Source organism: Cervus elaphus, chromosome X (assembly GCF_910594005.1).
Source record: "Cervus elaphus chromosome X, mCerEla1.1, whole genome shotgun sequence".
Taxonomy (NCBI): Eukaryota; Metazoa; Chordata; class Mammalia; order Artiodactyla; family Cervidae; genus Cervus; species Cervus elaphus.
Window position 1 is genome coordinate 122,242,761 of NC_057848.1, and position 23,881 is coordinate 122,266,641.

The window sequence follows — 23,881 nt, forward strand, 5'->3', positions numbered from 1 at the left end:
AGGGTTCTACTCCCCAGTTTTTCCACTGGCCTTACCTCTGTCTAGGATACTTTTTTCCCAGATAGGCATATCTCCTCTAGGCCTTTGCTCAAATGTCACAGTCTTAGAACTTCCCTGACCACTCTTTCTAGATATCATCCCATCTATTTCACTATCCCGATATAATTTTAATCATGTCAGTTACAAAGACCTGATAAATTACTTGAATTTGGGGACCACATGATCCCAAGAGAATGTAAGCTCCATGAGGAAAAGGTTGATTTTTCTCTTTCCTAACACACAGAGTTGTGCTTGACACATACTTTGGGGAGAATGAATGAATGAATGATGGAATGAGTGAGCAAATTTAAACTTGTTGAGAGAGGCATAGCTAGACAGGCTGAGGATCCTGCTAGGGAACATATTCAGGTATGACAAGATGGTGACAAAGACATGGTCTTTATCTCACCTACGTGGTGGTGTCCTTGGGTCCCCTCGGAGTTGACCCCTTTCCTAACAGAATGGAAGGTCCTGTTGTCTCTTTCACATATTACTCGCAGTCAACGACAGAGGGCTTTCCCTCGCCAGGCCTTCAGATCCCAGTCGGAAGCTTTTTCTATCCTGCCCCTTGGGGGACTGCGGCTGGCTTTCCCCCATGAGACCTATTCTGTATTGAACAGGAATGCACAAACAAGCACAATGCCCACCATAGATAAAATGCTTTCCATGCTCTCTGTTACGACAGTGATCCCCATAGAGACGCAATCTTCAGTTTATGAAGACTTTCTTCTGAGTCTAAATTTGCAGCAATCTGTGGGGTTTTCACCCTAACTTTGCCCTTCCGCCCTTTGGGGATCATCCTGGAATGGTCCACAGGCATCTACATCTGCTGTTCCCTAATCCCACCAGCAAGGGGCGCGCGAGATGAAACAGTTCCGTCCTGGGATGTACCACTGAGGGGTAGCGGTAAGCCCACCCACTCTGAAAGGTACCATTGAGAGAGGGCGTGTGCCAACTAGGAGGGTCTCCTTACACCGCGTCGGGCATGGACCGCCGCTCCCAGCGGCGGCACTCATGGAGCCACTGGGTCCATCCCCATTCGCTCCTCTTCATCGTCCCACCTCTCTCGAATCCGAATGGACAGCGGTATTACGCGGAAACTTTCTTCGTCTCTTTTTCAACTCCACCGCTTCGTTGGTGGGACGACTGCGGAGCGAGAGACTGGCTGTCGGTTTGGGTTTGGCGTCCGGGAAGCGTTCTGGGCAGTGACTGGCCACCGCGTGATTGCCCGCATTGGGGTCGCAGAACTGGAACTGATGGCGGGAGGCGCCTGTATCCGCGTGCGCCCGCGTTGGCGTGTGCGACTTCTCAGAGCATACAATTTTCCTCCGAGTTTTCTTGCTTTTCTCCTGAGGACGAGAGGCATGTTGCCGTTCGCAGCTTTTTAGAGCATACAGGTTTTCTCCGAGTTCTATTGCTTTTCCGGAATGGGTCGAATAGCTGCCCTGGTTAGTGGCGAGGTTTGGCGCAGTCGCTGGCTGTGCATGGTGACGGCATTTCGGTCTTGTTTAGCTCTCGCTCAGTCTGGATCTTGTGGCAGCACAGGGTCATTTGCACAAATGCATGCAATTCATGTCCAGGGAGAGGTCTCTGAGTTTGGGGTCTCTCCCTGGAGCGTAACCTCTATCTGGCAGCTTGGGATTGTGTATAGCTACGTATGACAACACAAGTGCTCTCTGGGTACATTTGATTTCCTTGAGCCTCTGGGCGGGGTTGTGAGTGACGGGATATTTGATCTGAGTAGATTTTGTGAGCCATAGTACAAAGCCTCTAGGATGTGTGCCTGTACACCAAGATGTGCATCTTTGGAGTTTTCTGGCTTTTCAGTCCCTGGGTGAGAGATCTCTGCGTAGGCGTCTGCACCCAGAATGTGAGATCACTGAGCTTTTGATTCTAGGTCCCAAGTTGTGATGCCTCTGTGCCGCTTTAATGATGGGTCAGTCTAAAGGTGTAAACTATCAGCTCCGTGGGGCTCTATGCACAGGTTGCAAGTTTTTCATTTGTCTGGGAACTGTATCTTAAGATTATATGATATTCTTGAGTTATTAAAACTTCTGTCTTTCCGTTTAGAGGGTTTTGTAGTAGGTCGGTCAGTGTCCCTGTGGTTTGGAGTCAGTCTCCATGATGTGAAGTATCTGTGCAGTTCTCATTTCTTTCTGTCTGGAAGACTTTGGGCTGTTTGCAGGGTCTCTGTCACAGTGTGTATGCTTATGGTCTCCGTTCTGTTTCACCGTCTGAGACTCGAGCTGTGCGCTCTCTGCAGAGGTTCAGTGAGCTCTTTTTGGTGTCTCTGCATATCTATGAGCTGTTTGGAGTCTTTGTGTTAGAAGTAAAACCTCTTATGTTCTTGGCTGTGAGGTCTCTGTCGGGGAACTGAGGATTTGGAAGCTGGCAGATATGATTCTGAAGCCTGGAACCTGACATGCTGACTGTGTGTTGTTGAGTGAATCAGTTGTCTCCTGAAATCTCAGTTTGTTCATAATTAATACAGTGGGGCCAGTGCCCATCTTGGAGGGTTTCTGTGGGTGTTAGCAATGTGTGTAAAGGGCCTGGCACCAGACTGTCCCTCTCAGCAAATGTTTTCTGAGCACCTGCCATAGACTTGAGCACTGTTGGAGGAGTTTGGGACAAGACAAAACTAACCAAGTCTCTCATTTCATAGACTTGGTGGTCAGTAAATAATCAAGGGTGGCAGGCACTATGAAGAAAGATATTGCTGCATCAGGGGAAAAGGTGTATGTAGGTATGATGTCATTATTTTATTCAAGATAATGAGGGAAAGACTCCCTGAAAGATGGCAAGTAAGCAGAGATCTGGAGGAAGTGAGGGAGCAGGCTGTGGGGTTATCTAAGGGAAGAGCATTCCAGGCAGAAGGAACAATAAATGCAACAGTCCTGGCATGGAAATCTACTTGGCGTGCTCCTGAATGTCAAGGAATCGTGTGATGCACTGGGTTTGGCACGTAGCTCTCATTGAAAGGGGCCTGGTGCTGCTGTTTCTGTTTCTCCCCCAGTTTGTGGTCATCAGCACTTCACAGATGAAGGACTGAGGGCTCCAACATATGGCTGCACCTTCTCTCCTACCTATCCCTGAAACTAGGAGTGAGACCTTCTGGTCCATCATGAGAGACAGAGAGCTTGAGTGTACCAGCTGCAGGGATGATAGCATCCACGCTGAATGTCAGCCAAGCAGTGGACATCAGTTATAATCATGGGTCGCTCCTCTTGATGGAGGGCAGGACTTTAGAAAGAGAAAGGAACTGGGGCAAAGGAGAGAGGCAGGAAGGGGAAGCTGCAGGACAATGAGAAAAAAAATGAGTGGTTTCATCACGTTGCTTGGATTTGGCCCAATTCATCTTCATTAAATGATTGGATTAGGATATGTGTGTGTGTGTGTGTGTGTGTGTGTGTGTGTGTGAGTGTGTGTGTATTCACCTTTTCCCTGTCCGTACCCTTTCTTTCCCTCCCCTTCTCTTTTGTGCCTGGGATACTATCTGGGGCTGGAGATTTCTTTTCTGTAAATTTTTCAACCATAAGCTCAGTTTTAATATAGATTTTATGTTTCTTTTTCACTGAACTTTGATAGTTTGTTCCACTTCACCTAAATTGCCAGATGAAGTTATGTAGAATTATTCATAAAATCCTTTTAATTTCTGTGGGATCTGTAACCTCTTTCCTGATATTGGTAAGTTTTGTCTTTAGTTATCTTTTTTTTTACTCTTGTGGATGGAAATTTATGAATTCGTATTGACCTTTTGAAAGAGCCAGCTTTGGGTTCTGTTGATTATCTATATATTTTTTCTAATATCTGTTCCAATCTCTATTTCCTTTATTTTGCTGACAGTCTCACTCCAAAGGGGTTTAATAAAGTCCCTGAGAGTTTCCCAAATGTAGTGAAATCTCGTAGATTCTAGGGCACTGTTGTAGCCACACTGAGTGAGATTCACTGAGTGTAGATCATGGAATCTGCACTTTTTAAAAGAATTCCTCAGTTCTGATTGACATGGACAACTTGTCTAGGCACTACCGGAGCAGAGGCATGGTCTTATTTTGCCTACTGCCAGGCTCATGTCTCTGCGAGCATGTGACAGGGGTTTCCTGCCTTCTCTGATGCACAAACTCAAGACCTCCAGTCTAGGAGACTCACTGACATGCTGTCTGTTGTTCTGAGGAGGCTCTCAGACCATCATTTCCACAAAACATCCTGTCAAGCCTCCATTTGAAAGATTTCTGAAGAAATTGGATATCTATTTAGTGTGCATTTCTATGATGTAAGATCAATTTGTCTTATGTGGTAGCTGTTATTCTACATATTTTGCTCTAGCTGTTGGATTCTACCCTTGACTGAGTAAATACAGAACACACAGAGATTTCTACAGTGTGTCCAGACCTGTGGCTCCCTTACTGCTGGGCGACACTGAACAAGTTACGTAGCACCTCTGTGCCTCATTCCTCTTTTCACCACATGGGAACACTAGCTTGGAGTAAATTTAACTACTTCATGGGGCAGTGTAGACCTCTGACATGGGAAATTGTCAGGACAGTATGTGCCATATGGTACGTTCCAAGTCAATTGTAGCTGTTGTCATTACTGTTGTTAACATTATTGCTGTTCTACATTTCCCTGGAGATTGTTCCAGAGACACAATGTCAAGACCACCTTTGACCCACTGCATGGACCTTGCACTATCATTTTGGGCCTTTCAGGGCCTCAAGGTAGGAGTGTATGAGGCATGAGGGAGGAATTTTTTTTAGCATAATGCATATCCCCCTCTTCTTATTGGGATATTGTGAAGCTTAAATGAAATATTTAGGTTTCATCATGTGCTCGTATGAAAAAGTTTAGTGAATTTTCTCTATGAAGTTAGAAGTTAATGACCTCTTCATAGGATTTGCACCATAACCGGAAAGCAAGTGGTCACTGAACAGTTATAGAACTTGAGTATACAAATTTTTAAAAACATTGTCCAGGGAAATTAAAAGGCCAAGAAACCTCATCACATGGCCTTTTTTTGCCATTATTTTTATCAAGTCTAATTTTCAATCAAATTCTGAAGATCTGAATCTGTTGAAGATATGAAAATGTTAATAGTCAAACGTTCATCAGCAATGCCTTCTTTCTTGTGTAGTTTTCACATTTTCAGTATTCTTGTGTTTCTTATTTCTTCCACTAATACTCATGATTGTTTAATCCAAGGGTGATGATATGGATATTTTCTGAGGTAAGTCATGAGGAGTTGTTCAGCTGTGTTTTGGGATGGAGAGTCTGAAGACAGGGGCACAGATCAGAGATGACACAGATCAGCTGGGATTGGGGAGGTAAAAGCATGGGGGCAGGCACAGGGAGATATGAGTACAAGCAGAAACGGAAGTGAAGAGAGACAAGAAGAAAAGTTCACCCTTCTGGATCGTGTTTAGCTCTCCATATGTACACAATGTACATATGTACTCTATATGTACTCAAAAGTCTTTGAGTACTCATAGCAACACTGTAAGGTAAGCATTTTTCATGCTATCATCCCTTTTGGCAGTTGAGGAGCAGAGACACGTAGACATTAATGGGTGGATGCATTTGCACAAAGTCACCTAGCTGGCAAGAGCTGAGTCAGATGGGTGCCCAGGCCAGAGAGAAACATACAGGTGTGGTATCTGACTCCCAATCTGGAATACAGTGCAGTGTCTAGTCTACTGTGGATCAGAAGGCAGATCAGCATGTCCATCCGCATGAAACATTATGATGGATCTGTAGATGGATTGAACACAGCTTCTCCTAAGTGCATGAAAGACCATGGGGTGTCATGTCAATATGCATACATCACAGAAAACAGTTCCTAGTCCATATCAAGCTCTAAACGTGTATTTTCCATGACAGATATTAGTGGAGCACCCTCATCATTCTGGAAAGTAGCCTAATCGTAGTAATAATATAATGATAAACAGAACAAGAAATACATGATCATGAAGACCTTACCTCCCCCATCTCATAATTTTCTTAAATGCAGAGAACAAAACCTGAAAGACAATAGACCACGTACTAAATTTTTTTCTCTTAAGTGTGACATTCTAAATAATTTGCAAAAAAACATTTTATTAGTATTTTAATTTGCTGTATCTTCATTGTTACATAGGCAGTTTTTCTATTATAATTGAAAGATGGACTTTCTGAAAACTTGTTCTCTTCAGGTATCTTGAGGTTTCAGCATAAAAAGTTGTGTTGGTATCCCTGCCAGGTGAAAACCCAATCGGCACACTGACATCAGAAGTAATATCTTTGGTACCGTAAGTGGGGGGCTGTAGGGGAGGAGAGAGATCCTGATGGAAGGCTAGCTAAGCCTGCAAATGTGAAAAAGGTCATTGACTCTATAGGCCCAAACCAACCAACAACTCACAGGTCCCTAGGAAGACACTGGTGTTCTATCCACATAAGTGTCTGTGTTAGGACTTTCAGACCATTGCTCTTTTGGCTCCCATGATGCAGTGGGGCAGCTTGTACACTTATAACAAAGTCCTGCTTTGACTCAGGCTGTGGATGAGAGTCACAGCCTTCCCTGCAGCACCGCCCCTTTTGTGGGTGATCTGGAGCCCTTTTTGTGATGTCAACAGATTCCAATGGGAAAGGAGAAAGAAAATACACAGCACAGGGGATACATGCACCTTCCCTGACAGAGCTGCAGGTACAGCTTGTTGCAGTTACCAGTTGAGGACAAGAAGAGTTCTATTTGGTGACTCAAGGAAGAAATGTGGAAGTGAATTGAATGCAAAGGGAGAAAGCATATTAAGAGAGGGTAAACAGCTAAAACTCCCATTTCTGTAGCAGGGCAGGGTGCTCCATTACTGTTGTGAGAAGGGTCCATGCTCTGAGCTCTGGGAGGGAGTGATGAGCGTTCTAAGGATCCACCATCAACCCTAAGCTGGGGGTGCTGAGTGTGTGAAGACATAAGTCTCGGCCCTTAGCACTGACAGACACAGAAATCTTAGTCCCGCTGAGACTGGGGCTGTGGCACCTTAGTGAAACTCAAAGGTAAGGTGGTGGTGGTTCTTCTTTTTCAATCGCTCAGTTGTGTCCGACTCTTTTTGCGAGACCCCATGGACTGTCCAGGCTCCTCTGTCCTCCACTATCTTCCATGGTTTGCTCAAATTCATGTCTGTTGAGTCGGTGATGCTATCTAACCATCTCATCCTCTCTACTGCCCCATTCTCCATTTGCCTTCAATCTTTTCCAGTGAAAGGTTGTTGCTGAACCACAAAAGACACCGAGATTCTTGGGCTCTGGAGGAGAGGAATTCAATCCAGGGCCAGAGATGAGGCTTGATCGCTCAGAACTTTTCTGTTATAAAGTTTTATTAAAGTATACAAGAGATAGAGAAAGCTTCTGACATAGACATCAGAGGGGGGCAGAAAGAGTGCCTCCCTGCTAGTCTTTAGCTGGATGTTATATAGCTACTAGAAGTTTGTTAATTAAGGAAAGGAAATATCTCAAAACTCAGAGAATGTCTCAAAACCCAGGCTCCTCACCCACAACATGCATTTTGAAATAACATTGGCACCAGGTGAGTCATCATGGACCATAAAATGATTGACATGAATCTTGAATAAAGGCAGATTTCCATACAAATATATAGTTTCATTAACATAGACTAGGAGAACAAGGTATGAGTATAACATACTGGTTTGTCAAGTGGGTTCTGAGCCTTTAGGCAGAACCCCCTTGAAGACAGAGTTTAGGGTAAGTGCATAGAACATTAACATAGCTTAAGACAAGCATTTCCATAAGAAAAATGCATTGGTTACCTCAAGGTTTGAGAAAAGTTAGGTTCAGGTGGAACCAGGGGTCATTATGGCAACACAAAATTTTAAGAGAAACCTCTTTTTATATTTGTATAAAGAAGGGGAAAATATATAGCACTAGTTTGTTTCCTCCTGCCTCTTACTGCTGCTGCGGCTGCTAAGTCACTTCAGTCGTGTCCGACTCTGTGTGACCCCATAGACAGCAGCCCACCAGGCTCCCCCATCCCTGGGATTCTCCAGGCAAGAACACTGGAGTGGGTTGCCATTTCCTTCTCCAGTGCATGAAAGTGAAAAGTGAAAAGTGAAAGTGAAGTCGCTCAGTAATGTTCGACTCTTAGCGAGCCCATGGACTGCAGCCCACCAGGTTCCTCCGTCCATGGGATTTTCCAGGCAAGAGTACTGGAGTGGGGTGCCATTGCCTTCTCTGCCTGCCTCTTAAGAGAGAGAGAAAAAAAAATGTCTGACACTTGCAGCCTATTTCCTCCATTTGGAGACCCCTCGCCTTCCTGCCTGTTATCCTCTCATTCCCCCCTTTTCTTTTAGGAGAATTATGTTGCCTCGGGAAAGGGGCATCAGTCTCATTCCATAACTGCTTCCAATTATGGAAGCAGTATGATAAGGGGCATTGTCCCTAAATTGATGAGGCAACATATTCTCCTAACCCTCATACTGAGGGTCTCTGATCCAGGAGCTCCAAGTAGTAGTTAGAGGAAGCTGCAGGAGTCACAAGAGTTTGAGCAACCATTTGTAACTTAAAAGTCTTCATGCAACTAGAATCAAATCCAGCTACACAAGTTACAGTTGCAGGGAGCAAACAGCAAAAACAGAACAAACAGAATTATTGTAATTCAGATAGTTCTCCACCATAGGGAACTAGTTAACATCTCCCAAAGTGAGGCAATTGAGGCTGCAGGAGTATCCATAGCCTGAATCATCTTATTCCTGTGTTTAGTAAAATGAGTAACGTTAGTGCTCATATCAGGTGTATATGTACAGCACTGGGTATGAATAATGGCACAAGTTCCTCCTCGTGCAGCTGTCAGAATATCTAAGGCCAATCTGTTTTGTAAAACCACCTTTCGAATTTGTGCTTGTTTGGCATTAAGAGCTGAAATAGCTTTTTGAGAATCTTGTAATGCCCGTTGAGTAAAATTAGTCAAAGCATCCACTCGTAGCATAACATCTGTGGTTCCCAGAGAGGGAACAAACACTGCAGCCAAATAATCACACCAGTGAAATACAGACCTTGCCCACCGAGTTTTAAGGTGGGGCAAATTAGCAGGCTTTTCTGGAAGCTCTGAAAATATGAAGCCATGAGTAAAAGCTAGACCTAGGGTGCATCTCCCTATCCAGCCAGGGGGAAGCCATGCCCATAGGTAAGAGCCACATATCCAATAGGCCCATTTGGAGCAAGCCAGCGTGACTGAGATATCCAGCCCCAATTAGTGCCTGGCCAGGCAAAGGGAGGACCTGAACTGGGGTTGGAAAATATGGGAATGATTAACTTGCATATTTCCTGAGGCAAAAATCCCAATTGTTTCCAATCATTATAATTAAGTTGTTGGCTAACTTCTGGGGATGGCTCTATTTGTTCCCAGCATATAGGGACAGTAGATATTAGACGTCCTTTTTCAGGAGTTCGCCACATAACATTGTATCATCCGTATTTGATAAACGTCAGGTAAAAAGCCACTAGATCTAGACCCATTTACCTTATGTGTAGCGAAATAGTCATTAAACCAAGACAATGTATAATCAAAATGAAAAGTCACGTTATGTCCATAGTTAAAGTACAAAGTGTTGCACCAGTCCATCTTAGGGTTGTTAGATGTCATCAGATGAAGACGAGGCATCACATATGATTGTTGTCGAATGTATTTGCAGACTTGGAGAAAGTCTTTTCCTTGAAGTGGAGATGTCCCCCATGGGCAGCCTTCCACTGATGAAGAGGGGAGTGCTCCACTGATCCAGCAGTTAGACCGATTGTGGGATGCAGCATAGGAGGGAGCCCAGGACAGGAAGGCATTGTCTTGAGGATCAAACGGCAGACTCAGGATCTTTGGAGTCAGCAGAAGTACACTCACATAGATTATCAGGCCCATCTGAAAAGTACAAAGTCAGAGCATAGAAAGTAAAGACGTAAAATGATGTCATAATTTAGTTCTGGTCAGGATGCCACCTCTTAACTCCAGTGTGATGCACCAACAAATGAATTCCTGGCACTTTGACAGCTGTGGGAGAAGAAAGAATAACCTGGTAAGGGCCTTCCCAGAGGGGTTCGAGGGATGGGCCCCCAGAGACCAGTGTTGTTATGAGGACCTCGGTTCCTGGCTCAAAGAGAGGCTTGCTTGACTCAGAGGCTGGGTCAGGAGTCGTCTCCCAGAGTTCTGTTAATGCCGGTTGAAAAGCTGAGAGCTGAGTTACATAACTAGTTAATTCCAAGGCTTCAGGGTCTATAATGATGTCTGTGTCTAAGAAAGGCTTTCCATATATACATTCAGAGGGAGACAGTCCCTCCTTTTTTGGGACAGTTCGAGCCCTCATTAAAGCTTTGGGTAGGACTTTAATCCAATTGTCCTGCATCTCTTGAGTTACTTTGATAACTTAAGATGTCTTTTGATAACATCATTAGCTTTTTCAACCTTTCCCGAGGATTGGGGTCTCCAGGAACAGTGTAAGTGATATTCTATTCCTAGAGCTTTAGACACCCCCTGAGTTACAGCAGCTTTAAAGGTGGAGCCATTGTCACTCTGAAGGCTCCGTGGCAGCCCAAACCTGGGGAAAATTTCATGGATTAAAATCTTTATAATCTCCTTAGCTTGTTCACTACGACAGGGGAAATCCTCAGTCCACCCAGTAAAAGTATCCACCCAAGCTTGTAAGCAAGAATATCCATTAGCTTTTGGCACATGAGTAAAATCAATTTCCCAGTTCTCTCCAGAATACTTTGCACTTCATTGTAATCCAGATTTTGCTAGCTTTTTAGTCTTTGGGTTATGTTTCTGGAAAACCTCACACCTTTTGATAATGTTCTTTAAAGTTTTCATTACATTTTTACCTTCAAACAAATGAGAAGCCATTTGGTAAGTACTGTCTACAACTAAATGAAAACTCTGGTGTAAACCCTTAAGAATTTTCCACTGAGCATTTTCAGGAATTATTAATCGTCCATCCTCAGACTGTAACCATCCGTTATCAGTAATCTTTGCTCCTCTTTTCTCATATATTTCTAATTCTTCCTCAGTATATTGTGGTTTTTCCTGTTCCACAGGACCTGTCCAGATCAAAGGCAGACGTCTGCAGTGAAGGGGTTTCATAAAGTGCCACTTTTCTGGCTTGACAGTCAGCTAACTGATTACCTTCTGCTACTTTACTCCCATCCCTGCTGTGCCCTTTGCAATGCATAACAGCTACTTCTTTAGGACAATATATAGCAGTTAAAAATCTCTCGATCTCTCTGAAATGCTTAATAGGTTCTCCTGTTGCTGTTTTAAACTGTCCTTCTTTCCATATTGCAGCATGAGCATGTAAAGTCAAATAAGCATACTTAGATTCAGTGTAGATATTTACCCGCTGCCCTTTGCTTAACTCTAGAGCTCGGGTCAGAGCCACAAGCTCTGCTAACTGACCACTGGTTCCCTGGGGGAGAGATTTTGCTTCTAAACCCTGTTCAGCAGTCACCATGGCATAACCTGCTTTACGACCAGCATCAGGGTCTTTTCCTGTGAGTTGGCTCTTCCCATCAGGTGGCCAAAGTATTGGAATTTCAGCTTCAGCATTGGTCCTTCCAGTGAATATTCACAGTTGGTTTCCTTTAGGATTGGCTGTTTTGATATCCTGGCTGTCCGAGGGATTCTCAAGTGTCTTCTCCAGCACCAGAAACCAAAAGCGTCAATTCTTTGTCACTCAGCCTTCTTAATGATCAAACTCACACATCTGTACACAACTACTGAAAAAGCCATAGTTTGTCAACAAAGTGATGTCTCTGCTTTATACTATGCTGTCTAGGTTTGACATAGGCTTCCCTGGTAGCTCAGTGGTAAAGAATTCTCCTGCATGGGTGGACCTACGACTGATTCTTGTTGATGTTTGACAGAAAACAACAAAATTCTGTAAAGCAATTATCCTTCAATGAAAAAATAAATCAAGTGGCAAAAGAAAAAGAATCCCCCTGCAATGCACGGGATGCAGGAGACATGGGTTTCACCCCTGGATTGGGAAGATCCCCTACCATGCCCCATGGGCAGAGGGCATGGCAACCCACTAAAGTACTCTTACCTGGAGAATCCCATGGACAGAGGCACCTGGCAGGCCACAGTCCATGGGGTCATAGTCAGACCTGACTAAAGCAATGAGCATGCATGCATACTACCTTTGTCATAGCTGTACTTCCAAGGATCAAATGTCTTAATTTCATGGCAGCAATCACCATCCACAGTGATTTTGGAGCCCCCAAAATTAAATCTGTCACTGCATCCACTTCCTCCCTTCTGTTTTCCATGAAATGATAAGACTGGATGGCATAATCTTATGTTTTTGAATGCTGAGTTTTAAGTCAGCCTTTTCACCTCCTCTATCACCTGCATCAAGAGGTTCTTTAGTTCCTCTTTAGTTTCTACCATTAGAGTGGTATGATATGCACATCTGAGCTTGTTGATATTTCTGCCAGCAATCTTGATTCCAGCTTGCGAGACATCCAGCCCAGGATTTCCCATGATGTGCTCTGCATGTAAGTTGAATAAGCAGTGACAATATACAGCCTTGTCTTACTCCTTTCCCAATTTTGAACCAGTCCATTGTTCCATGTCTTATTCTAACTGTAGCTTCTTAGCCCTCATACAGGTTCCTCAGGAGACAGGTCAGCTAATCTGGTACTCTCATCTCTAAGAATTTTACAGTTTGTTGTGATCGACAAAGTCAGAGGCCTTGAGGTAGTCTAGTGAATGAAGCAGAAGTAGATGTGTTTCTGGAATTCCCTTGCTTTCTCCATGATCTGAGGAATGTTGCAATTTGATCTCTTGTTTCTCTGCCTCTTCAAACCCAACTTGTATATCCGGAAGTTCTCATTCCATATACTGTTGAAGCCTAGCTTGAAGGAGTTTACTAACCAGGAGGCTTCCGAAATATGGGGCAATCTAAGCTTGAGGAATTGGAGGGTGTGAATGAAGCCCAATAAGAGAGACAAGAAGAGGATTCTCTAATTTGCATGTTGTTAGCAAGCTGGGCAAGGGCTAGACCATACCTTCAAGTTCTTGTGTAGGACAGTAGCCTTTATCTAGAAAGTCATAAACAGTTTTGCAACTGTAAGAGAGGGAGGGAGAGGGCGGGGGGTGGGAGACAGACACCCTGAGTGGATGTGAGAGACCATTAGAAGGGGGTTGACAATTAAATGAGGGAGGCTTCGGACCACAGCAGATGTGGTGCACATGGGAAAACATAGACGTATTAGATATTTTCAAAGTAAATTGGGCAGAACTCAGCAAGAATATGGACTTGAGCTGAAGGAGAGGGAATTGTAAACATGGTTAAAATCAAGTTTCTGTGTCCTGTCACAAGAATACAAAGGTGGAATGGGGAATCCTGGAAGTTGGCCAGGTCTGGGAAAAATTCCAAATAAGATTTTTATGTTTATGAGCTCATGATCTAGATGGATATGATAACCAATATTTAAATATGTAAACTCTCCTTTTCCTTTAAAAAAGTGAGAAGTGTTGAGATATAATTTATATATGATAGAAGTCAATGGTTTAATGCATTACAGTTTGTCGAGTTTTGACATATGCATACCATCGTGTAAATGCTACCACAGTAAAAATATAGAAAATGTTCCACTGATTCGAAAATGCTCCCTTGGGCTATTTGCCATCAGACTCCTTCCTCCACTCCTATACACCGGCAACCACAGATATATTTCTGTGCCTATACTTGTGCCTTTTCCAGGAATCCATTGACATGAAATCATATAATACATAGCTTTCTGTGTCTGACATCTCTCATTGGCACAGCTGAGATGCATCCTTGCTGTTGCATGCATTAGTAGTTCCTTTTTAAGTGATTGTGTAGTATTCTTTTGTACGAGTATATGCTTTTGTTTTTCTTTCATCTGTATACCAGTTGTTGAATAGCTGGGCTGTTTCTAGGTTTGGCTATTAGGAGTACATGAGTAGAATATTTGAGTAAAGGTCCTTGTGTGAGCATGTTTTCCTTTCTCTTGGGTAAAATTAAAACTCCTAGTAAGTACGAAAATTCCCACTATAATAGAAGAAGAAGAAGAATGTGCTACTGGAGAAGAGTGAAGCACTAGCTACAGAAGGAATGAAAAGGCTAAGCCAAAGTGGAAACAACACCCAGTTGTGGATGTGTCTGGTGGTGAAAGTAAAGTCTGATGCTAAAAGAACAATAGTGTATAGGAACCAGAGGTATATTCAGAGAAATCAGTTACCAGTTCAGAGATTTAAATGTGCAGTGCTCCAAGCAAAAAATGGCAACAGAGGTATGCATTTATGTATTTATTCCATGGAAGTGAGTAAAGCCATTGCAAGCATGATGGAAAACCCAGAAGCAGAGAAAGAAATGGTTCATCAAAGCATGTATAAAAACAGGTATTAAAAACCTTAATATCTATTTCTGTCATGAGTGTCTTCCCGGGACACATTCTCCACTAAGGGTAACCTGGGACTACCTATCACCAGAGTTAGTGGATGCGTAAGAAAGATTGCCCTGGAAGGAAAAGAAATAGTCTTGAAGCCCTTTTCTCATCCACCAGAACCCTGCGGTTCCAGGACTCCACCTGAGTGGCGGGAAAACCTCAACCTGCACGGCACACGCCCAAGTCAGGGAGCATGCGCAGTGTGTGTGCGCGCGCACGCGCGCACCCCTTGCTGCGCATGCGCCTTGGTGCTCATACGCCTTCCTGAGCGCATTCTGTGAGAACCGTTGGGCGTGAGACGGGTGTGTTTATTCAGTCCCGGTTCTTTCTCACTACTTGAGACTCACCAGGTAGGTTCACAGATCTGTCTTGTCTGGAGTTTAAATGTGCGTGTGTGTGAGGGGGAGCCAGCGAGTTTCGGGCGGGTCGGGCAGTGCCATCTGGGGCCTTTGAGGAGGAAGGCCCTCGAGGTCACCATCTTTCTCCTCACAGGTGTCGCGACGCCATAGTTCTTATCCTGGTGGCTGGAGAGGAAGGGCGGTGGGCAGAGGAGGGCAGGGGGTCAGATGACAGTGGGGGGAGACTTGGGGGTGCTGTTTGAGATATCTGGCTCATTGGGGCCCGGGAACTGACGACAGAGCACAGAATCTGGGGCCGGCAGTGGGACCTGGGCAGGGGGCAGGGTGGGCGATTAAGGAAAGGCCTAGAAAGCGGACTGCGGTGGGGTTGTGACCTTATCGCGGGTTTTGTGGTAAGATGCCAAGAGGGAAGTGGACCGGTATGCTCTGTATGCAGACTCACCTCAGCCACAGACGCTGAGAAAATCGCCATAGTCAGGCTGTAAAGACTGAGCCTTTTTTCGTGTTCCAACTGAATTCCAAGGGAGTTGGGGAAAATAGGTCTGGTGAATGGGAGTGGGACAAGAGCAATAGTCCTGAATTTTTAAATTCCTAGCAGTATTTCACTAACTATCTTCATGATGGAGAATTCTGTTGTGAAATCAAACTTGCTCACAACAATTCTCTGTCTTCCTGTGTACGTTAAGGTGATTTCTCTGCCAGCTTAGTGAAGATACAGATGGCTTTGCAAACAACTGTATTTGGTGTAAATGGAATGCATGTACACTCATACTTAACCGGAGTTTTCTTTTGAACGTATTTTCACACTTTTGAAACATAGTAAGTCAACATATGGTCATAAAAGTGATCAAATGTAGCTGTGCTCTTAAATACAATATCTAAATCACAATATTCTACTTTCAGGGAGAAATATGAGTGGGCAAGTGGCATCAACATTGGGACCTACAGATCAAGATTCCTCCCAGCTGGATGAACCTGTGGTTGTGAGTAACTTAGCATTTGATAGTTTCTATTAGGGAGTCCCTGGGCACATTTCCAGGGAATTTACATTTGAGAAAATGATGTTAAGTAATGCAGATGCAGTGATAAAGGACTTCCATGCTGATAAAGGGTGACAGTTTGTCTTAGGAAGGAACACTGATCCAGATATATTACAGTCTGGTGTTGCCTGGATGAGTATACCATGAAATTCCCTGGAAATGTGCCCAGTGACTCCCTCCTCCTGCTTATTAACAACAGATTGCATACTTCCATCCTAGCATAGATTTAAATAGCTTCCGAAGTCTTTCTGGGTAACTCTTATGGGAGCTAACTCTTCTCTTTGGGAAGCATAACTTTATTAAAAGTAAGTACATAGAATTGTGTTGGGAAAACGTTGTTAGGTTTACTTATGATTAGATATATCTGTATGTTATGTACATTTATGCTGTTAGATATATTAATAAAAAAAGCTTTATTTGCATGCACACTCCACTAGGACCAGCAGCCCAGTGTTGAGCAACCTCAACAAGAGGAAGCACCAGCTGAGAATCAGGATATCACACCTGGAAAGGAGGAAGTCAATGGAGAGGATCCAGTGAATCATGGTGAAGAGAAGGAGAAGGATGCCCCTGGAGGTAAAGTGTATGTGTGCATCATGTCTTAAGACATAACCAGTAAGAGGAGGAAAGGAAACATTAGAAAAGGACTTCAGACAGTTCCTAAAAAACTGAGGAGAGTATAGTTTGCAGGTTAGTGTGGTCGCTCAAATGTTCCCATGTTTTCAAGACAAAGAGAAGGGGGCAACTGAGTTGTCTGAGGACAGCCCTGGGAAAGGAAAATGGTCATAACATCTGGAAAATTCTGCTTTCCTTTTTCTCCAGCAAAACATTCCTGGAATAATGCTCCTGAGGTTTTTATTCATCACATTTTTACCAAACTAGCCCAAGGCTTTAATTCATAACACTGAGGGGATCAATATTATCATTCCCTTGTTTATAGTGTATGCTTTACAGCTGAATTGATACATTTTTTTTTAAAGATTCTGACCTGGAAACTGATCTCCAGGAATTGGCTTTGGCAAAGACTGGGGGTCAAGGCGGAGATGGTCCCGATGTCGAGGAGGAGATTGCATCAAATACAGAGCCTGTTGAAATGCCAGAAGCAGGTATGTCATCCATTCAGAAAGTAATTTATGTGGTTTCTGTTTTTCCAGAATATTATATCTTTAATAATATAGAGGGAAAATTACTATTATTTTAATAACAGAGTTCACATATTCTTTGAAAGGTAGTTCAGACCCCAGATGCCTGAGTGCCTGACTTACAGACTTGCAAATAAAGAAACAGACAGGATCAAAGCCATATCGAATTGAAAAGAGGAAACCGTTTCCTTCTCTTGAGTATAAGTACTTTAACCAAGAGCTAATAATTTTCAGGTTCTTTTATAATTTCTGCTTGTAACAAATATGGAATGCATTTGTAATAAATATCAGTTTATATGAAATATGCTCAGGCATTCAAGTAGGTTCTAGTATCAGCTTTAACATAATGTGTGTGATTCTGTGAAATCCCTTAACTTCTAAACTCAACTTTACTCATGTAAGTTGTGAATTCAGAACAGATACACTACAGTGCTCATTTTTCAATGCTAATTTTTGCATTCTCTGGTTCTCTTCGATGGAATGCATACAAGAATACTCTGTTTTCCATGATTTATTTATCATAAAATAGCATCTTGAGTCAAATTATAACAGGGGAATTGAGATTTCATTTTCTGATGGGGAACACATGTACACCTGTGTCTGATTCATGACGATATATGGCAAAAACCATGACAATATTGTAAAGTAATTAGCCTCCAATTAAAATAAATAAATAAACTTTTGTTTAAAAGAGAAAATGAGCCAACATTCTGCTTGATGTTTTTTAAATTCTCTCAAATTCTGAATTCTCTAGCTCTTAAAAAGCAGTTGCATTTTAAATCCTTTCCCCAGTGAAGCATGAAATGACTGCACAATGAAATGGCAAAAGATAGTCTGGTTTCCTGTGTCTGGCTGATCAAGTTGAGAGAGTGCATGTAGTCAGTGATATTCAAGGCAGGTGTGAGTAAGATACACATGCTAAGCACACTACCTGCCCTCACGTTTGGTCTGTTTTTTTTTGGGGGGGTTGCTTATTTTGGAGAAGGAAATGGCAACCCACTCCAGTATTCTTGCCTGGAGAATCCCATGGAAGGAGGAGCCTGGCAGGCTACAATCCACGGGGTCGCAAAGAGTCGGACACGACTGAGCGACTTCACTTCACTTGCTTATTTTAATTGGAGGATAATTATTTTGCAATACTGTGATGGTTTTTGATGATGGTTTTTGCCATACATCCCACTGTCACTCTTAAAGAACTAATAAAAATCTGAGCCTCATGATATAATCATCTCTAACCATATCAAATATGTTATTTTTCCTCTTTGATGTAACAGTTTAAAAAGTTTTGAAGGTCGAAGTCTGTAACTCTAGTTCTTCCCACGTAATCAACTTAGTATCTTACACATACGTGTTTTCCGAATTGCTGACAATTAATTGCATGGTTCCGATTTTAAAGGAAGAACTTCATAGTTAGGGAAGAATTTACTGTGTATTAGGCTTCTAAAAATTTTCACTTTACGTTTTTGTTCCATTCCATTAGAACATTTAGACGAAAATAGCACTTCCAGACTACCTCCAAGTACTACAGAACATGATTAAAATGTTCTCATAGAAAAATCTTCACCCTAAATATGTGTGGTACTTGAAAAGACCAATACATAAATTACAAAGTACATAAATATAAAATCCTACATCCAATATAAAAGGTAAGAGAAAGAGCAACAGAAGAAACCGAAGGGAAAAAGAAAAAGATACTTAATTAAAGACAGGTATCAATTGTTAGGAAGAAGAAAATAAATTCAACTAATAAATAAAGACAATGTACGTAATTTTTTAACACACACACACATATATATATATATATATATTTTAAATATTCTTTTCCATTGTGATTTATCACAGGAGATTGGACATAGTTCCCTGTGTGGTATAGTAGGATCTTGTTGTTTATCCATTCTGAGTGTAATAGTTTGTATCTGCCAACCCCAAATTTCCAGTCCATTCCTCTCAGTTTACATAACTGTGAAGAAAATGGACAAAGCCCAAGTACACATACCAAGAAATGTGAACAAGACACTTAACAGTTAGTATATTACAGAATTAAAACAGTATAATCTGGAACTCAGATATTTTCAGAATATTGATGAAATGGCTAATAGGATAGAAAAACAAATATCATTTTGCATACCCCACAGTAACTAAATAACTAAACATCACAGATCCCGTGAATGAACTTTTGAAATCGGTCAGAGTTGTCTCTCACAAACCATTATCCTTTAGAAACAAACAAAAAAAATATCTGCTTTTCCAGACTTTCTTTCTGTCTTCCTACTTGCTTTCCTGTCTCACTCATACTCCCTCTTGCTCTCCCTTTTCTTCTCTTCTCTCCATTTTTTCTTTCTTTTTTTGGTGTGGCTGTGAGAAACAGTCCTATTTCTGCTTCACATGTTGATGTCACCATGTCGCCAGTGATAGTAATGACTTAAAATTAGTGTCACCATCTAATCCATTATACCAACTGGAATGCTTTCCAGGGTAAAAAGAAACATTTAGAATTATACGAGGGCCACAAGGAAAGGGGGAGGGGGCAAATGTTGAACCAACTTAAAACAACCATATCAGGGATAAACGAAAACAAATGAAAATTTCTATACTTTTCCACAGTAGAGAAGAAACAAATGTAATACTGGCCTTTTTATTTGCTTCACTTAAGCAGTAACAGAGGTAACAACTATTTAGCTATCCTATATTCAGAATATTATTTCAAATCAATACATGTAAATGATACTTTTGGGGGACGTTTTTGTTTCATTTTTTGTGTATTTTGTTTTCCTTAGGGTGTTGTTTGTTGTTAGATATTTTACTGAATGTGTACACAGTTTTGCCTTCTACTGAAAACTACATTGTGATAGGTTCCATTGATTTCATTTGTTCTGAACTCAGTGTCCTTGTTTTCTTGTATAACTAGGAAGAGTAGTGTGTTTTTAAAAATACTCATAATGTGCCTGAAAAGTCTATACAATTTCTAGAGAGGATGAACTGAAGGTAAGCCAAAGGGTTGCCCTTAGTGTTCTTGCTTTAGTCCAATTTATAGAACTACAACTGCAGTGAACTTTGTATACCTCTCCTCTCATTGAAATAAAGTTCTGCTAAGTAAGTTTAATGTTTATATTACAGGTGAAGGGGAACCGTTTGCTTGAAAGAAGATAAACTGAAACCATCTATGCTGTTCTTATGCTGTTTATTTGACTGTTAAAGTTCTGTCAATAAAGTTTCATTTTCTACTTGCACATTTTTTGTTAACTTTTCCCTGGATATTTAATGTTATTGAAACTTCATGGTTTGTGATTTTTATTGTTTAGTTGAGGATGTATGTAGAGATAGAATGTTTGTATATAGACTTTCTGTCCACCAATTCCTCTAACTATGCATATTAATTCCACAAATTTAGATCTAGATTGTTTTTGCTTTTCAAAATATACTATTATATTTGATATCAACAATTTCTACTGGCTTAAACCTTAAACCTTTCCTCATTTTGCAGCATTGAACAAATCTAGCCAGAATAGTCTTGACTAAAACAGGTGATAATCGGCATTTTTCCTGATAGGAAATGAAAAATCTTCTCCATTTCAAGCTGTTTACATTGCTTTTTTGTAGATATACTTTATCAGAGTAAGTTCCATTCTATTCCTAGCTTGCTGTCTTAAATATAGATTAATGTTCATCAAACACTTACAATGCATCAATTGTGATGATCCCAGAATTGTTTTCCTTCCATTTTTCTATTACTGTGGCGAATTGCATTGGTAACCTTATACATGTAAACCACCCTTGCACTTCTAGGGTTAACAAAATTTGGTCATAACATATTCGTAGGTGTAATCTACATGTTAATACATACCCATACATATATATATACCACACATAAAAAATTCATAAAAGCCTTCGGTCTTCTCTTGAATATATGGGTTTACAAAATGTGCCACCCAGATCTCATATGGTCCCTGATGAAATCATTGACAGAGAAACATTTTTTAATACTTAATATACTTGTATTGTCCTATAGAGAAATGAAATGCCAAAGCCATTGATAAAGGTTCTAGGGAGACAGAGAATAAAAACTGCTGTCAAATTCCATGGCAAATGCCACAGCGTCTCTTTCACACACTTCTGACTTGCCTTCCAAGTTTTTTTGGGTACAGGGAGAGAGCAGCCACAAACGTCTTTTCTTTTCCATGACATCCTCCATTGGCTTGATAGTCACCAGATCTCAGACGCCCTCCAGCGGTGCTGTGTCTGTGTGTGTTAGTCACACAGTTGTGTCTGACTCTTTGCAAACCCACAAACTGTAGCCCGCCAGGCTTCTCTGTCCATGGAATTCTCCAGGCAAGAATACTGGAGTGGATTGCCATTCCCTTCTCTAGAGGATCTTCCCAACCCAGGGATCTAAGCCTGGTCTCCTGCATCACAGGCAGATTCTTTACCGTTAGAGGTACAGGGAAGTCTTCCAGCTGTCTGATTTCTCCCTTATATCCTTATTATTACATAATAACAAAATGCTTACGTCTCCGAGCCCGCATCTGTATCCTCATGCACCAAAAAATATATTTATGCAACAAACGACCTATTCAGAATGCACTCTGCTTAGGGACTAAGCGGGGAATATAAATAGCAGCTGTTGTGCCCTTACAGAGGTGTGAAAATCCAGGTCCAAAAGGACTGAAAATGGGAGGTAACAATGGTAAAGATGGTAAAGAATCCACCTGCAGGGTTGGAGACCTGGGTTCGATCCCTGGGTTGGAAAGATCCCCTGGAGGAGGGCATAGCAACCCACTCCAGTATTCTTGCCTGAAGAATCCCCATGGATAGAGGTGCCTGACGGGCTACAGTCCATGGGTCGCAAAGAGTCGGACACGACTGAGCGACTCGGCACAGCACGTGACATAATTAAGAGTCTGGATACTGGCTCTGACACAGTGTGTGTGAATATGAGAAAGGTATTTACATCCTTTGGATCCGTTTCCCTATTTCAAAAATGGAAATTACAAGTTTACACTAAATATTCGTTATGAAGAATAAACAAGATAACGTGAAATAAGCATTCCTTTGAAAATGGATTTGGCTTATTCTACTCCAGTTTTCATTTAAACTTTCAAAATTTTTAGTTTCATTTACCTTTACAACTACAATTCTCTCAAGTGATACAGATACTGAATTTTAAGTAGACTATAAGACTAACTTTTAAAATGAATCGCGCTTCAGAAACATATTTTGTCTAAATAAATATATTGACTCAATAGCGGTGCAGCTGGTATCAGACATAGTATCCATTCTAAGGTTGGTTTGTAAATGAGGACTGACAAGGCTACCCTAAGTCATAGTATGTAGTGAAAACTATGATCCTTGCTGTGTGTGATGAGAAAGAAAATAAGCTGATATTCTGGTCATGCAACATCACACAACTCAACACCAGACTCTGTCACGTAGTCAGGCAGCCAGTCCCGAAGTAACACTGCAGGGGCTACAGGACCACACAGTGTACCAATGAGTTGTTAGTTTGTCACCTTCTACGGGCTTGGCCAGTAAGGAGACAATGAACCCGAATGGATTCAGATTCTAACTGACAGACAGTGCAGAAGCAGTATGCCCCTGGTGTCAGTTGCCTTGTCCCTAGTCCCACGGTTTGACACTGAATTGGAAGGCCTCAGTAACAGGCACCGCAGGTGGTGGGTCTCTGCCGGGAAGGAGCCCACAGCTGTGCCCTATGGACTGAGCAGCTCTGTAGTCCACAGGTGTACTCTCAGCTGGGGCTAGGGAGACCACCCTATGTTCAGCCGAAACCAGAGGTGGGTGAGTAGCAACTTTGTGTCACCTCCAGCTGGAAAAGGAGGCAGGTGAGAAATGGCCTCATAGTAGTTGTTCATCAGGCTGTTTATCTCTCCTTGCTACAAGAGCAATCAGTAGATTTTCTGCCAAGATTCAAGTCAGTCTGCAGTTCCGCCTTGCCTACATAGCCTACGTGGGAACATGCAAGGTCACCAGGCCACCAAGTCAGAGCCACACCCCTACAGTGTCTGGAACAAGACACAAGGCTTTATGTATGGTGCTACAAATATGACACCTATATACTGACTCCTACATGGAGGAGATGCTTTTCCTGTCAGTCATTAAAAATATCCCTTCATTTAGTACACACACATTGATTACTAGCATGTTTCAGGACCTATCTGCAATGCTTGCAATAACAAGACCAGTGATGTGAGGTGGATGATGGGAATATCACACTGGTGGACCAGACAGACACATAAACAGAAAAGAAGTGCAAGGGAGACACACAGGGAATGGACCTAAGGGGAGGGGGGGACACAGTGAGTGGGGTGGCCAAGAAGCAGGAGGAAAGCTAGAAGATGAGGTTCATTGTAAGAGTGAAAGAGGTTATATATAACACAGTCGTGCTTTGACCCAGGCTGTGGATGAGAGTCCCAACCTCCCCTGCATCACTGCCCCTTTTCAGGGTGATGTCTGGGAGTCTACAGATTCTGAAGGGAAAGGAGAAAGAAAATACATAGTGCAGGGGGTACATGCACCCGCCTGATAGAGATGCAGGTGCAGGTTGTTACAGTAACCAGGTGGAGATGAGCAGAGTTGGATTTGGTGACTCAAGGATGAAATATGGAAGTGAATGTAAAGGGAGAAAACACATTGAGAGGGGTAAACAGCTCCAACTCCCATTTCTGTAGCAGACTAGGTGCTCCATTACTGTTGTGAGAAGGCTCCCTGGTCTGAGCTCTGGGAGGGAGTGATGAGCATTCTAAGGACCCACATCAAACCTAAGCAGGGTGTGCTGAGTGTGTGAAGAGATAAGTCTCAGCTTTCACCACTGACAGACACAGAAAGCTTCTTAGCCCCACTGAGAATGGGG

The 23,881-nt window shown here is 42.3% G+C and overlaps 1 protein-coding gene across 5 annotated transcripts; it reads left to right on the top strand.

Annotated features, from left to right (window-relative positions):
• Nucleotides 1-897: 897 nt before the first annotated feature.
• LOC122689022 (P antigen family member 5-like) lies at nt 898-20,246 on the top strand. 5 transcript variants are annotated; one of them, XR_006339648.1, is made up of 6 exons: nt 14,119-14,428; nt 14,593-14,825; nt 15,738-15,817; nt 16,312-16,450; nt 16,855-16,980; nt 20,134-20,246. XR_006339648.1 is itself a non-coding variant. In XM_043895092.1 (5 exons), exons 1-5 carry the CDS (start codon nt 1,116-1,118, stop codon nt 20,154-20,156), a joined length of 654 nt encoding a protein of 217 aa, XP_043751027.1. In that variant the 5' UTR covers nt 1,016-1,115; the 3' UTR covers nt 20,157-20,246. The 5 variants fall into 5 exon arrangements, 1 of the variants encoding a protein (XP_043751027.1); XR_006339649.1 differs by lacking the exons at nt 14,119-14,428; nt 14,593-14,825 and adding an exon at nt 898-967; XR_006339650.1 differs by lacking the exons at nt 14,119-14,428; nt 14,593-14,825 and adding an exon at nt 915-945.
• The last annotated feature ends 3,635 nt before the right edge of the window (nt 20,247-23,881 follow it).

Bases quoted from the DNA above. Each gene is read 5' to 3' on its own strand.
- LOC122689022 (XM_043895092.1), top strand. From the start codon at position 1,116: ATGGACAGCGGTATTACGCGGAAACTTTCTTCGTCTCTTTTTCAACTC. The intron at 15,818-16,311 runs GTGAGTAACTTA...ACACTCCACTAG, and splicing joins AGCTGGATGAACCTGTGGTT to GACCAGCAGCCCAGTGTTGA. The intron at 16,981-20,133 runs GTATGTCATCCA...TTTATATTACAG, and splicing joins TGTTGAAATGCCAGAAGCAG to GTGAAGGGGAACCGTTTGCT.